Below are 13752 nucleotides of genomic sequence, written 5' to 3'. Positions count from 1 at the left end.
AGAGAATTGCCTGCCCAGTCAGCATCGGTATAGCCTGAGATCTGAGTGTGACTATTGTTGCGCATAAGAATTCCTCTACCAATGGAACCCTTAAGATAACGTAGCACACGATGAACAATCTTCAAATGATCCATGCTTGGAGAGTGTATAAACTGGCTAACAATGCTAACAACATATGATATATCAGGACGTGTGATAGTCAGATAAATGAGTTTGCCAACCATTCTTTGATAGTAACTTAAATTGGGAACTGGATCACCGTGAGTTTTTAGCTTCAAGTTGCTATCCAAGGGGGTACGAGCAGGCTTGCAATCTGTCATTTTTGCTTCGTGAAGAAGATCCATGACATACTTGCGTTGGTTGAGGAAGAAACCCTTGTGAGAGTGTGCCATCTCGATGCCCAGAAAGTATTTGAGAGTGCCAAGATCCTTGATAGCAAACTTCTTGTTGAGATACTGTTTAAGAGCATTAATCTCTGACATATTATCACCTGTCACAATTAGATCATCAACATAAATGAGCACAACTAGTTTACCCACTAAGCTGGAACGAACAAATAGGGAAGAATCCGCAATACTTCGACAAAAACCAACCCTTTCCAGAACATGACTGAGCTTGGCATACCATGCACGTGGACTTTGCTTGAGACCATAAATGGATTTATGGAGTTTGCACACCATTTCTGGATTGTTTGATTGAGGATGACCTGGGGGTAGCTTCATGTAAACCTCTTCTTCAAGTTCACCATGCAGGAAAGCATTTTTAACATCCATTTGAAAGAGAGGTCATGCATTGTTAATTGCAATCGACAACAATACTCTAACAGTGTTCATTTTTGCCACCGGAGCAAATGTCTCTTTATAATCGACGCCATAGGTTTGTGTAAAACCTCGAGCAACCAAGCGAGCCTTATTCCTTTCGATTGTGCCATCTGAATGAAACTTAGTTTTGTACACCCAACGACTCCCCATTGCCTTCTTTCCTTTTGGAAGTTTCACTATAGTCCATGTGTTATTTTCATGGAGGGCTTGAAGCTCCTCTGCCATAGCATTTCTCCACTCACTGTAAAGATTGGCTTCTTGAAAACTTTGAGGTTCTCGAGCTTCATTAATGGCACTTAGGAATGTAGCAAAAGAAGATGAAACTTTGCTATAATCAATAACATCAGTCACGGGATACCTGGCAGTGTAGGTCACATAATCATGCAACTTGGATGGAAGTTTCCTCTCTCGTGCAGGATTGCGACGAACTGTAGGAGATTGAACTACAGGTATTTGAACAACATCATGGTTGGAAGGATCACTGAAGGGTGCAGTGTGAATCTCTGATGAGGAAGGGTTTTCATCTTCAAGATGTTCCACCGAGTGAAGGTTAACATCATCCGACACATGATCACTAGGAGTGCATGTTGCATCTTCTCCGTTTGGATATGGAAAAGGAAATAAGTCCATCAAATGCTCCCCCTGTCTAGAGTAATCCAGTGATTGTGAGAAGTAAGGAACATGTTCTTCAAATTTAACATCCCTTGAAACAACCATTTTTCTAGTTGTTGAATTATAGCACTTGTAACCTTTTTCGGTAGATGAATAACCTAGAAAGACACATTTGGCAGCCCTTGGGTCTAGCTTGTCACGATTTTGAGTTTGAATGTGAACAAAGCATGTACACCCGAACACTCTCAAATGGGAAAAGTTGATCTTTCTATTTTTCAAGACCTCATAAGGTGATTTAAAATTCAACACTTTACTAGGCAATCTATTGATGAGATATGCCGCAGTAAGGACTCCTTGAGACCAAAACTTCTTAGGCACATTCATGTGAAACATAAGAGCTCTAATCTTCTCAAGTAGATCTCTATTCTTCCTCTCGGCCACCCCATTTTGTTGAGGTGTTCCAACACAGCTTGTTTGGTGTAATATACCATGCGTGCTCAAGTAGTGTGACATGTTATGAGACATATATTCTGTGCCGTTATCTGATCGTAAAATATGAATTTTTGAAGCAAATTGGGTGGCCACAAGTCTATGAAAATCTTGAAAAACTTCCATCACTTCACTTTTAAATTTCAAAAGATACAACCAAGTAATCCTTGTGAAATCATCCACAAAAGTTACAAAATATTTGTATCCATCAAAAGACTCTATAGTTGGTCCCCAAACATCGGAATGCACAATTTCAAAAGGGTTACTAGCCCTAGACAAAGAGGAAGTAAATGGTAATCTAGTAAACTTAGAAAAATGACAAACATCACAAGGACTTGTAACTTTGCACATATTTGGGAACAAGGTGGATAGAACTTTTTCAAAAGGATGTGCTAGACGTTGGTGCCAAAGTTGTTGTTCTTGAGCTAAGCTTGAAGTGACTTGAAAAACCTTGGGAACTTGAATATGCTTGGAAAGATAGTAGAGACCATTTAAGAAAAATCCTTCACCAATCGTCTTCTTGGTGACTACATCCTGAAAGATCACATTTTTGGGAGAGAAAATGGCAAGACAATTTAATGAGTTTGTGATCTTGCTAACAGATAAAAGTTGAAAAGGGAATGAGGGAACATAAAGAGCCTCAGACTCGACATCACTTGAGATCAAATGTATTTTTCCTTTTCCCATAACCATAGCATTTTTTCCATTGGCAACTGACACTTGGGATGGAATAGAAAATTTTTCAAATTTATGCAAGTTTGTAGACTTGTTAGTCATATGATCAGTGGCTCCAGAATCTATAATCCAATAATCATGCACATTACCAATGCTGAGAGCAGTTGAGAAGGAGTGTAAGATACCTGGGATGTCCCTTTGTACCACGCCTTCATTTCCAGCCAGGAAGCCAGCAAACTGTCCTAGTAGTGCAGTTTGATTGTTGTCACACTGATTTAGTGGTCCTTCACTATCTCCAAGACCTTGTTTCTTGTGAAGAAACATAGCAAACTCGTTGATCAGTGCAGCTGGATTAGTGGTGAACTTCAGTGCTCTATCAGAAGAAGTTGTGGCAACATGATTTGCCTTGTAAGAAGGGTTGTACGAGCCTTTCGAGACACCTTTGTTATCCCTAGGAAACTTTGGTTTTAACTCTGGATGAAGAATCCAGCATCGGTCTCTTGAGTGCCCACCAGCATCACAATGGCTACATTTTAAGCCAGTTTTCTTTCCTTTGTAGCCTCTCTCCTCACCAAGTTTTTGGTTAGAGAAGTAAGCCCTAGCTTCTGGTATATTTGCCTTCATGTCCAAGGTCATGACTTTCCTTCGAACCTCTTCTCTTTGAATTGTGGCACACACTTGAAAAAGAAGGCAGGTCGGGATTCATGAGGATATGGCTTCGAAGATCTTCGAATTCAGGGTTCAGGCTTGCTAGGAGTTGGAATATTTTGTCTTCCTCGGCTCTTTTAGTTAGCACAGCAGCGTCGATGGTGTGTGGTCGATACACATTCAGCTTGTTCCACATAGTGGTCAGCTTTCCAAGATGTTGCACAAATGGCTTCCCTTCCTGTTGCAAACCAGCAATGTCCTTCTTTAACTGAAACACTCTAGCCGCATTGTTTTGATTTCCATACATTTCCTTGAGATTTTTCCAAAGAGTCATGGAGGATTCAGCATAGCTAAAAATTTCTACAATCTTACGATCCATGGAATTGAGTAGCCATGACATGACCAACTGGTCTTTGCATAGCCAAGCATCATACTCCGGTGAGGTAGTCTCAGGCATTAGAATAACACCATTAACATAACCAAGCTTTGATCGTCCTCCCAGAGCAAGAGAAACTGCTCTCTCCCATGGAAGATAGTTAAACTCATTTAGCAAGACAGAACTAAGACGTTGATTTGGGTTGATATCAATATCTGAGTGTGGTGATGGTGGAGTAGCATGAAAGCCGTCTCCTTCCAAATTTACTAAGCTTTCTTCAGCCATGATTGACGGACAAGAAGCTCACAAATCTCTCAAGAGAACACCACAGAGACAGGCCGGTTAGGGTCACTGCTCTGATACCATATTGAATTTTGAATGTCTATTTTTGTATATGTGTGTAACTTACAAGGAAAGCTCATATAAATGAGCGGAAGAAAGGAAAGCAAAACATAAAGAAAGAAAAAGCAAAGCATGAAACATGGAAGCAAAAAACATGGAAGGAAACATGGAAAAGTAAAGTTTCTTCCAATAATATCTCTTTAAACTCAAATTTATTACTTAAATTATCCTCACAAACCTAATTCAATATGTAAATTTATCTTTACACCCATTTAAAAAATAAAATCTCAAATTAAATAGTTTGGTAAAGTTTCTACTTGTTTATATATGGTAATGAAAGCTTTTTGGAGTTTGATTTCTATGGACAAGTTGAATAATTTGGTGAGGTTTCTACTTGTGTATTAATCTTCCATATACGAATAATAATTTTTCTTTGTTTCCCCTTCAAATTGTATGGCATGAACTTGACGAACTGTTGTGTTTGATGAGAAGACAAGATGTGTGTCACTGGCAAAAAAGTTAAAACAAACTTCAAATTATTTAAAAATATATCCAAAAAAGAATATTAGAGGTGTTTTTTTTTTTTTTTTGTCGAAATTGAAAGAATATTAGGTTAAAAAGGTGAAAATCCTTCAGCCTCCATCCTTATCTACTCAATACCATTGCTACTCCTTTGTATACTTCTCCATATTTAGTAAAATAAACAAGAAAACAGGAAGAAAAAATTAATAATATTCCCCTTCTAATATTTGTCAAAACTGAAAGAAAGAGATGAGGCAAGTAGTATGGGCCTAAAACTTCGAGGAAACCAAATTGGCAGGGGACCAAATTGCATGAGAGGATGAGAGAGATGTGAAATTATAAAATTTGCCTAAACCTTCGAGGAAACCAATTTGGCAAGGGAGGCTTCGCCACCATAAACAATGCGAAACCCAAAAACGTATCTTGTCAACTTCCAGCATTCATGCCCGTGAATTGAACACAAAAACTCATCTTTTCAGCTCTAAAAAAATTGAAATCAAACTAAAAGTTATTTGCATAAATCAATTCATGTCTTAGTTGGAGGATTCAAAAACCCTCCATTGATATATAAAATAAAAAAATAAAAAAAATAAAAAACTTATTTTTCTCTATGAGAGCTCTTAGAGTTTAGCTGTAATGAACATAGGATAAACGTTGCATGATGCTAGGGTTTAATATTGAGTGTGGATTCATTGATTAATTTTAGTTTTATTGTTAGTTTCATATTGTACTTGATGATAATTATGTAATAAGGTAAATAAAGTAATTCACATTTAAAGTTTAAGTTGGGTGTATAAAGATGTTATATGAGTTTAAATAAAATTTCCCTATTATTTATGCGTTGGTTTAGTCTTCAATAATCCATATTACTTGGTAGTTTGTTTTTTTTATCTTTTTAATTGGTAGTTTGGTTTTTTATCTTTCAATGGACGAGTAAAAATAATATTTTAAAATTTATTCTTGATCGTTCATTTTCTATACCAAATCATGAATCTTTCGTGTTATGCTCAAAAGTGATTTTGATTTTCTTTTTTAGTCACATTTTCTTCTTTCGGCAGATTTTTCACAGAAGTGATCCAACAATTGCTGTATCTTACTCGGCCCATGTTCCCTTTTTGTAAGGTAGTGGTGATCTAGAGGTAATGACTGTGGCCCCAAATGGGAAATGAAAAGTGTCCTAGCGCCGCTGTCAAATTATTTTTCTACATTTTTTTGTCATACTATTTTCTACATTTATATTCCAGTAAGTTTACTTTCTATAATGACTGAAAAACAATTCTGATAATGTTTTTGTTGGGATTTTCTTCCCTAAAAAAATGGAAAGATAACTCTACGCAAACTTCACTGCCTACAAACATTTTTCACAGTATTTACGAGCAGATTTATAGACAGGTGGATTTGACACGGATGATGATAGTTGCTGGGAGACTATATATGGGGAAATACAAAGAAAGTTCAAGGAGAAAGGATAAGAGAATGCAGTGCCACACCTGGTGTTTTGGGATTTGAGGGAGCTGGCCAGTCCGAGGAAGTGGGTGATGCCTTCTACAAAATTAGGGAGCACCTTGTTGGATGGCTTCTCCGACAACATGATCAAGTTTGTGCTGGACAATGGCGGGGAAATTAGCCCGGACCTAGTCATGGAAGCAGCCATCTCCGGAGAAGGGTATGAGAAGCTGGTTCTTGTGTACTGACTCATCAGTTTAAGAAGATTAGTTTCATAACCTGTTCTTTATGTTTTTATTCTAATTATTTTCTCGTTAGTTTTAAAAAGTTGACAATAATTTTTGTTAAAAAAAAATCTACGCAAACCAGCGTTTACTACTTTTTATTAACAAATTCTTTTGATTTTATCACAAAATGTTAGAGTGGTGGGGTACAGATTAATTAAATTTGACCTTTCAATAATATCTTTGGTTTTGAACACACGGTTAGCCAATCAAGGTTAATTGACACACTCCGACCCGAAATGTCCACTAAGACCCTAAATCGAGCTGTATTGGCTGACACTTGGAAGGTGACGAAGCCATAAACTATGATAGTATATAAAAAGTGAATAAATTTGAATCTAAAAATGTCTAAATACCAGAGTGCGCTACGAGTGAGAGCGAACCCATTTCACACGCGATGTCTGAGCATAAGTAAGATACAGTAGTGTGGGTAAGAATCATACCCTTAAAAGTAGCCACCAATACTAAGATTAGCTATATATCCTCGTCGATACGAACTCAGCAGTTAAAACTTGAAAGGGTACAAAACAGAAAATGTGAGTAAGCAGTAAAACCAAACTTCCCAAAACTATTACCTTTCTAACAGTAATAACCCCTCACTGTAATTCCCTTATCGTTTTCTATAAGACAGTACAACATATATACATATATCCAAATCATACTCAGAAATGACCAAAACCACGGTTTGCCATCAACTCCACCATACATTAATAAGTAGGCCAAGTGAACTTAATCAATACAAAATGATATATCAGTCAGAGTCATCTAAAATGACATGTACAACTTATCCATATCTCATCAATCATGGCTAGCATATAAGTCGGAGTCACTTATAGTGACATGTACGACTTATCCATATCTCATCAATCATGGCTAGCATATAAGTCGGAGTCACCTCTTGTGACCTGTACGACTTATCCATATCTCATCAATCATGGTTAGCATATAAGTCGGAGTCACCTATAGTGACCTGTACGACTTATCCATATCTCATCAATCATGGAAAGCATATAAGTTGGACTCACCTATTGTGACCTATACGACTTATCCATATCTCATCAATCATGGCTAGCATATAAGTCAGAGTCACCTATAGTGACATATACGACTTATCCATATCTCATCAATCATGGCTAGCCAATAGCTCAATAAGTATACATGCACACGAGTCGAAACCACCTAAAGTGGTCTATACGACAGGACTGGGTGTAAATAAATACGCTCAAGTGCTACGATCACGTGAAAACTGTGCGAATAATCGCAGGTCATCTACGAGTCGGAACCACCTAAAGTGGTCTGTACAACAAGATTGTGCACCTACCTTGGATCCAAGGTGAGCGTAAGGTGCGGGAGGTGAACATCACGTGAAGGACTATGCCCTGGCCACGGATGGGAGCACTAACACCGGGGTGCAGGTTTATGAGTTCTCAATGCATCTCAATATAACATGTGCAACTCATGGCAACTAGTACGACAATATCGATGTTGCCTAACACATAACTGTAGTCATGCTATAACACAATCGATTCAACTAATATCATAAACTCACCTGAACTTACCTGGGTGTTCTGCGTTCACCTTTGCACTTGAAAGCATTCCCAATAATTATATGCAAGTAATATACATATGAATATACCATGATGCAATCTAATACTCAACCATGTCGTAGCATTTTCAATTATAAACAATACGGTGTGAAGTGTACAATCAATAACGCCCTACTCCCGAACTACTTATTTTTATGGATAATTATCCATGACAACCCAATTAACACTAATTTAACTAACTAATTCACAAAACTAAAACTTGCCTTTACCAATTTCCTTCGCATTACTCAATTTCCCAAATAAGGCTTTTGTCTCAAATATATTATGGTTGCATCTAACGTCTCGTTAGACTGCCTACGTACCCTAAACAGGGATCAAGTCATTCGGAGTTCATATAGGTACTTCAAGCATTCACAATAATTATATGAAGGTAATATACCTAATCAATTTAAAAGTGTGGATAAAACTCTCAATAATATGTACGATAAAAAGGAAAAAATCCACTCACCTGGAGTCCACACTATGATTCTCTAGCGCACGCATCGAGGCGTCTTGAATGATTGGTTCATGTGACCAATTATCAAATCACATCTCAGAACTCTTATCCGTAGAATACGTAATTCACATAAAACACAACCTCAATGGCATTCTAAAATAGTTTGAGACCCATTGACCACAAGTCAACAGTCGATCAAAGATCGACGGTAGGGTCTACAACCCTGTATAACTTGACCCGGAAGATCCACAAATTAGATTTCCAATCCGCAACTCCCAACGATCCACAATATGCTTCTAGAATAACATATTAAAATTTCATTACGATCCAACGGTCAGATCTCCGTCAATTGCCTAAAACAAGTGATCGTGAACATTTATTTTACTAACTTACAAATCCAATTCAGGAAGATCTGTAAGTCGGATTCTCGATCCATAAATTCCTATGATCTTTAAATATTACGTATTATAATGTATCCAATTTTGGTGACGATCCAACAGTCGGATCGTCGATTCACATTTTTATCAAGTAACGTATCGTAACGAATTTAGGTTCCAATGATCAACCTACATCATTCAAATGACAAAACTGAATTCAAGACATTCGACGTAGCCTAAAAATAGCATTGGCGGCTCACTGGCCACGCGCCGCCGCACGTGCCGCCGCGGGTGGCGGTCGGCCGTCCCGACTCGCCGGAAAATCCAACTATTTCCAAAAATTCTAAAACTTCACAGAAATAAAGATCTCAGTGAGTGGAGCAACTTTCATACCTGCCACAAAGTCCAAAAGTGGACGGAAGATGGTCAATTTTTCCCACAAAGCCGGCGGGTGCCTAAAACTTCCCGGTGTCGATTCGTCTTCTACAGTGGTCCAACGGGGTCAAGGTTGGTTGGGTTTTGCTCCTGGGATGATGGGCTACAAAGCCCAAGTGGTGGCATCGGCCATCACTTTGCCGATTTGCCGGAAAATCAAAAAGAGTGGCCGGAGCACCGTTGATTTTCGTCGACTTTCGTGGCCTCAAACCGCCACATACCATGGTTAATCAAGGTGGTTCTTGGGTGGGGTTTGTAGAGGGGAATGAGAGCTTCAAGATGGTGGTGGTGGCGTCAAAAAACTCCACCGGAGTTGGCCGGAATCGACCTTGGAAAATAGGTGGTCGCGAGTGGAAAAACCCACGGGAAAGCTGGGAGTTTTCCTTTTTCCTTTTCTTTTTTTTTTTTTTTTTTTTCTGATTGGGTCTCATCCTCTCCCTTTAATTTAATTGGTTTCTTCCTATTTGTGCCTAAAATCAGATTGGTCACTTTCCCATAAGGTGGGAATTCAAATAATTTATAATTAAACTTTAAATAGACATTTTCAAATATTCATAACTATACCGTTATAATCCGAACTCGCAAACGGCTTTCGCCTATGCGTTCACATCCACGAGTACTACGAGAATATGTTAAAATAATAAGTCATACGTCTCTCTAGACGATGGTCAACATAAGTCAAAATCTTTGCCTCTATGGCATTTTCGTAAATTCACGCTTTTAAAATAACATAAAAATGTAAAATTTGGAATGAGTTGTCACATTAATCGTGATTATTGTTGCGTTATTATAAGATATTATTTATGTGTCGAGTAAGTCTTCGATAGTAAGATTTATTTGGTAGTCTGGTTTTATATTCATAAATTGACAAGGAAGTAAAAATAGTATTTCTTCAATTTGATTTTAATCATCTATTTTTTGCACTACTGAGTAATCTCGATTATTGAAGAAAATTTGATATGTGTCATATAAGTATATGACATTGTTGATATTTCAAGGACATAGTATTAACATGGAAAAATTAGAGCAATGCCCTTTGCACTTCCATTTTGGTCTTCTGTTAATTCCATGATGTTCAAAGCATATAAAGAAATATCTAAAAAGAGCTACATGACAAACAAAGCATATGACCAACTTTTAGAGTAATATATGAATTCGTTTGGAAATATTTTTAAATGATCGAAACCAATGAAAATGTTTTTGGAATCAATCTTTAATAAAAATACAAGTGAATCATGTAAAAGCACTTGAAGTGTTTCCTGTAAAAAGCATATAATTAGTGCTTCTTGCAAAAAATACTTCAAGTGCTTTTGGAACCCAAAAATATTTTCTCTAAAAGTGTTTTCGATCATTTTAAAAGTACTTCCAAACAAGTTCTATATCAACAAAGAGCTACATTCACATTAAAATATGTAAATAATTGGAACTTTGTTAATTGAGTTATGAGACAAAACTAAAGAGGAATTGAAGCTTAACACATTTTTAGCAAATTCAAAAGTTTGTACTAATGTGAATGCTAGATTGTTTTGGTAGTTAAGACCTTCTTCTTTAATCAACTGCATCTCGAGTTTGAACTCTCCTCCCTTCCTATAATATATAGACATTTGTTTTATGACATGAATGTGCTAATCGCTAACACAATGTGACAATTTGCAGAATGATCATATGCGACTGTCACACTAGCTGAATGACTTGCTAAGTTAATTACGAAAAGGTCACCACTTGATTATACAAATTGTCAACTTTCTGTTTAATCAGCAACAAAAAAATTGTTTTCTTCGTAAAAGAAAAATAAAATAAGGGCCATACATGTTTGTTTGTAATAGGAAGAAGTCGAAACAGCATACATATACATGAAAATATCAAAGATTATTTTACATTAATTAATATCTTGTAAAGACTACTACAACATCAACAATCAAGCTTTACCTATTAATTGGGGTTAGTCGTATGAATCCTAAAAGGTCACTACGCTCGATTATGTGACATACCTTCTATAAGATTCAAGTACTAATCCATATATTTTCTTAAGATCTCTTTTCAAGTCTTCTTAGATCTTCCTCAACTCATTTTATCATGAGCCTCCACCACATCCTCTAAACAAAGTATCTGTATGTCTTTAATTCACGTGTCCAAACCACTTTAATCAATTTTCTCTCATCTTTTCTCTCATCTAGGAAAGACTACTACAAATTAATTTTGTTGCTCCAAACCGAATCTACAAATTACATAAACAAACAGCAGAAATTAAACTAATTAATTATACTTAATGTTGTGGGATGGAGAAAACTGCAAAGTCACTTTTCGACGGCGGGGGTCATGGTGGAGCGGCAGAGAGGACAAGAGTTGCAGACGATGAGCCAGGAGGAGATACACGTGGCATGATATACATGGCCACATGGGACCTGTTTACCAGTAATACTGTGATCCTGCTGATCACCACCTGATTGCATCCCTTCCATGCAAACCGCACAAACATCGTCGACTGCAGTAACAGGACTCGGCATGCAATCAACCATCAACGAGCTGCAGCTTGAATTTGATGTTGCAATGATACTGTTGTTATTGCAGTGGATAGAATTGGAATTCTCTTCAAAAGACAAAGTTAAAGCTTCATCTAGATCAAATTCATCGAGGTCGATATGGTAATTTGATATGGTGTTGATCAGTTGACCTGAAAATTCAGTTGCCATGGAAAGTTTTAGGGTTTGTTTTTTTGGCCTTGGACTCGGATGAAAAAAGATATCTAAATTTAGTGAGGAGCAGGAGGAAGAAGATGTTAAATCTATATATAGAAGGATCAGGAAGCCTTAATTTTTTAAAGAGTGCAAGTTGGTACAAACTTGATTGCTTGATTCAAGAATTAATTGACTATTATTTGGAAGAAAGTGTATGAACTATGCCTGTCTAGCTAACAAATTGCCGATTGGGCTGCTTCTAAAATCATAGGTCAATTGTTTAATTGATGTGCAAAATGGACTTATGATAATCTATATTAATTATTATGCTGTTGTTGTCACGCCCAATTGGATTGAGCTGGTCAAATACATATTATTATGGAAACTTTAATGAAAAGCTCTCAGTACTATTCATTTTAACGAAAAATCACATTTTTACACTAAAAAGTCAATCCTGATATTATTCACTTTACCTTTTATTTTGTCCTTATCGTTAAAACTCAAAGTTTTTAAGTCATTTTCATTAATTTTCCTTATTATATATACATAGATGTAGTATTGTACGTACTTTAATTTGAAGACAATTTTGAATTGCCAAGTATTGTTTTGGACATTACATACAATACCTGAAAGTTACTGGGTGATAATGATACAAAATACTGTCATGTGGATATACAATATGTTATAATATGGATGAGGGATCAGATTATGCGTTTTCTTTTAGGAAAATGAATGATACGATTATTACACTAAATTCATCTAAACTATTGATTTAAACTTGGATACAAATGATGCACTATATTGTTCTAGACAACTTGACTAAACTTAGGTTTGCAAGGGAAAAATTATACTTTAGGATATCACAATCCGATGAATCAACATGCTCAAAACATGAATGAACTAGTTATACAACTTAATTGTGTTTCAGTACTACGCTATAATATCTCGTGGGTGGGAAGCGTAGCTAGTTAATAATGCATGTAGGGCATGAGACTTTGACTCGTCTACTAGCAAGGATGCGGATTGGGATACAAATTTGACTTTAAAATCTTTTGGCGCATTTACTAATTCGTAATCAAATTGAGAGGAATTGGATTGAGGGGGAATTGGATTGAGGAGGAATTGAAATGAGGTGGAATCAGAATCAGATTCCTTTTGAAGTTGTTTACTAAAACTGTCTGGAATCGGAGTAGGAACGATGTTGAGCCCATATAAGTTGTTTACTAATTCACTTCAATCGGAATGAAAACTAGGTTGAATACTATGTTGCCCTTACATAAATAAACTATTTTCATACTAATTAATTAAATTAAATTCTTAATTAAATTTATATAATAAAATTCATCTATATAAGCATATATAAATAGGTTTTATTTATTTATTAAAAGATGGCAAGAATGATGTTGAGTCCATATAAGTTGTTTACTAATTCACTTCAATTGAAATGAAAACTAAGTTCATGACTAAATTGCTCTTACATAAATAAATTATTTTCATACTAATTAATTAAATTAAATTCTTAATTAAATTTATATAATAAAACTATCTATATAAAAGTATATAAATAGGTTTTATTTATTTATTAAAAATGACATAATGAGTGTCAAATGAAGGGCAATGTTGGGATAATAAGAAACAAGTAAGGGCATCATAGGAATAAAAATGCATTCCCAATTCCCTTACCCTCAAGGCATTCAAATACCTCACAGAACTAGGGAATCATGTTCCTCCAATTTCAGGAATTGGATTCCTTATTTCGTGTGGGCTCCACCACTTTTTTTATTCCTTAATATTAAGTAAACATATGTATATTCCGTAATTGGAACTCAATTCTCTTTCTTTATTTCAATTACCCTTACGTGAACATGCCATCATGTCTACGTTAACCACCGCAGATGTTGAGGTAGAAAGCATGAAATTGATGTATAATAATGCAACTGTGGGGACCATAGTTTTCTGTACTTAATACATAATTTTACACTTAATTATAATAAATTAACAAAG

At 36.2% G+C, this 13752-nt stretch overlaps 2 protein-coding genes across 2 annotated transcripts; both read right to left on the bottom strand.

Annotated features, from left to right (window-relative positions):
• Positions 1-3195: 3195 nt before the first annotated feature.
• Positions 3196-3906, bottom strand: LOC148690843 (uncharacterized). The gene is made up of 2 exons (XM_088685023.1): positions 3610-3906; positions 3196-3483 (listed from the first exon to the last, which is right to left on the bottom strand). Exons 1-2 carry the CDS (start codon positions 3904-3906, stop codon positions 3196-3198), a joined length of 585 nt encoding a protein of 194 aa, XP_088541149.1.
• Positions 3907-11367: 7461 nt separating this feature from the next.
• LOC137747265 (uncharacterized) lies at positions 11368-11763 on the bottom strand. The gene has a single exon (XM_068487381.2). It carries the CDS (start codon positions 11761-11763, stop codon positions 11368-11370), a length of 396 nt encoding a protein of 131 aa, XP_068343482.2.
• Between the last annotated feature and the right edge of the window lie 1989 nt (positions 11764-13752).

Source organism: Pyrus communis, chromosome 15 (genome assembly GCF_041283825.1).
Source record: "Pyrus communis isolate YQ-2024b chromosome 15, ASM4128382v1, whole genome shotgun sequence".
NCBI lineage: Eukaryota > Viridiplantae > Streptophyta > Magnoliopsida > Rosales > Rosaceae > Pyrus > Pyrus communis.
Note: the sequence above shows the minus strand (reverse complement) of the source record. Positions and strands in the feature narration are given on the sequence as shown.

Coding starts and splice junctions, on each gene's coding strand:
- LOC148690843 (XM_088685023.1), bottom strand. CDS start 3,906: ATGGCTGAAGAAAGCTTAGTAAATTTGGAAGGAGACGGCTTTCATGCT. Junction 3,484..3,609: donor ATTCCATGGATCGTAAGATT/GTAGAAATTTTT, acceptor GGTTTGCAACAG/GAAGGGAAGCCATTTGTGCA.
- LOC137747265 (XM_068487381.2), bottom strand. CDS start 11,763: ATGGCAACTGAATTTTCAGGTCAACTGATCAACACCATATCAAATTAC.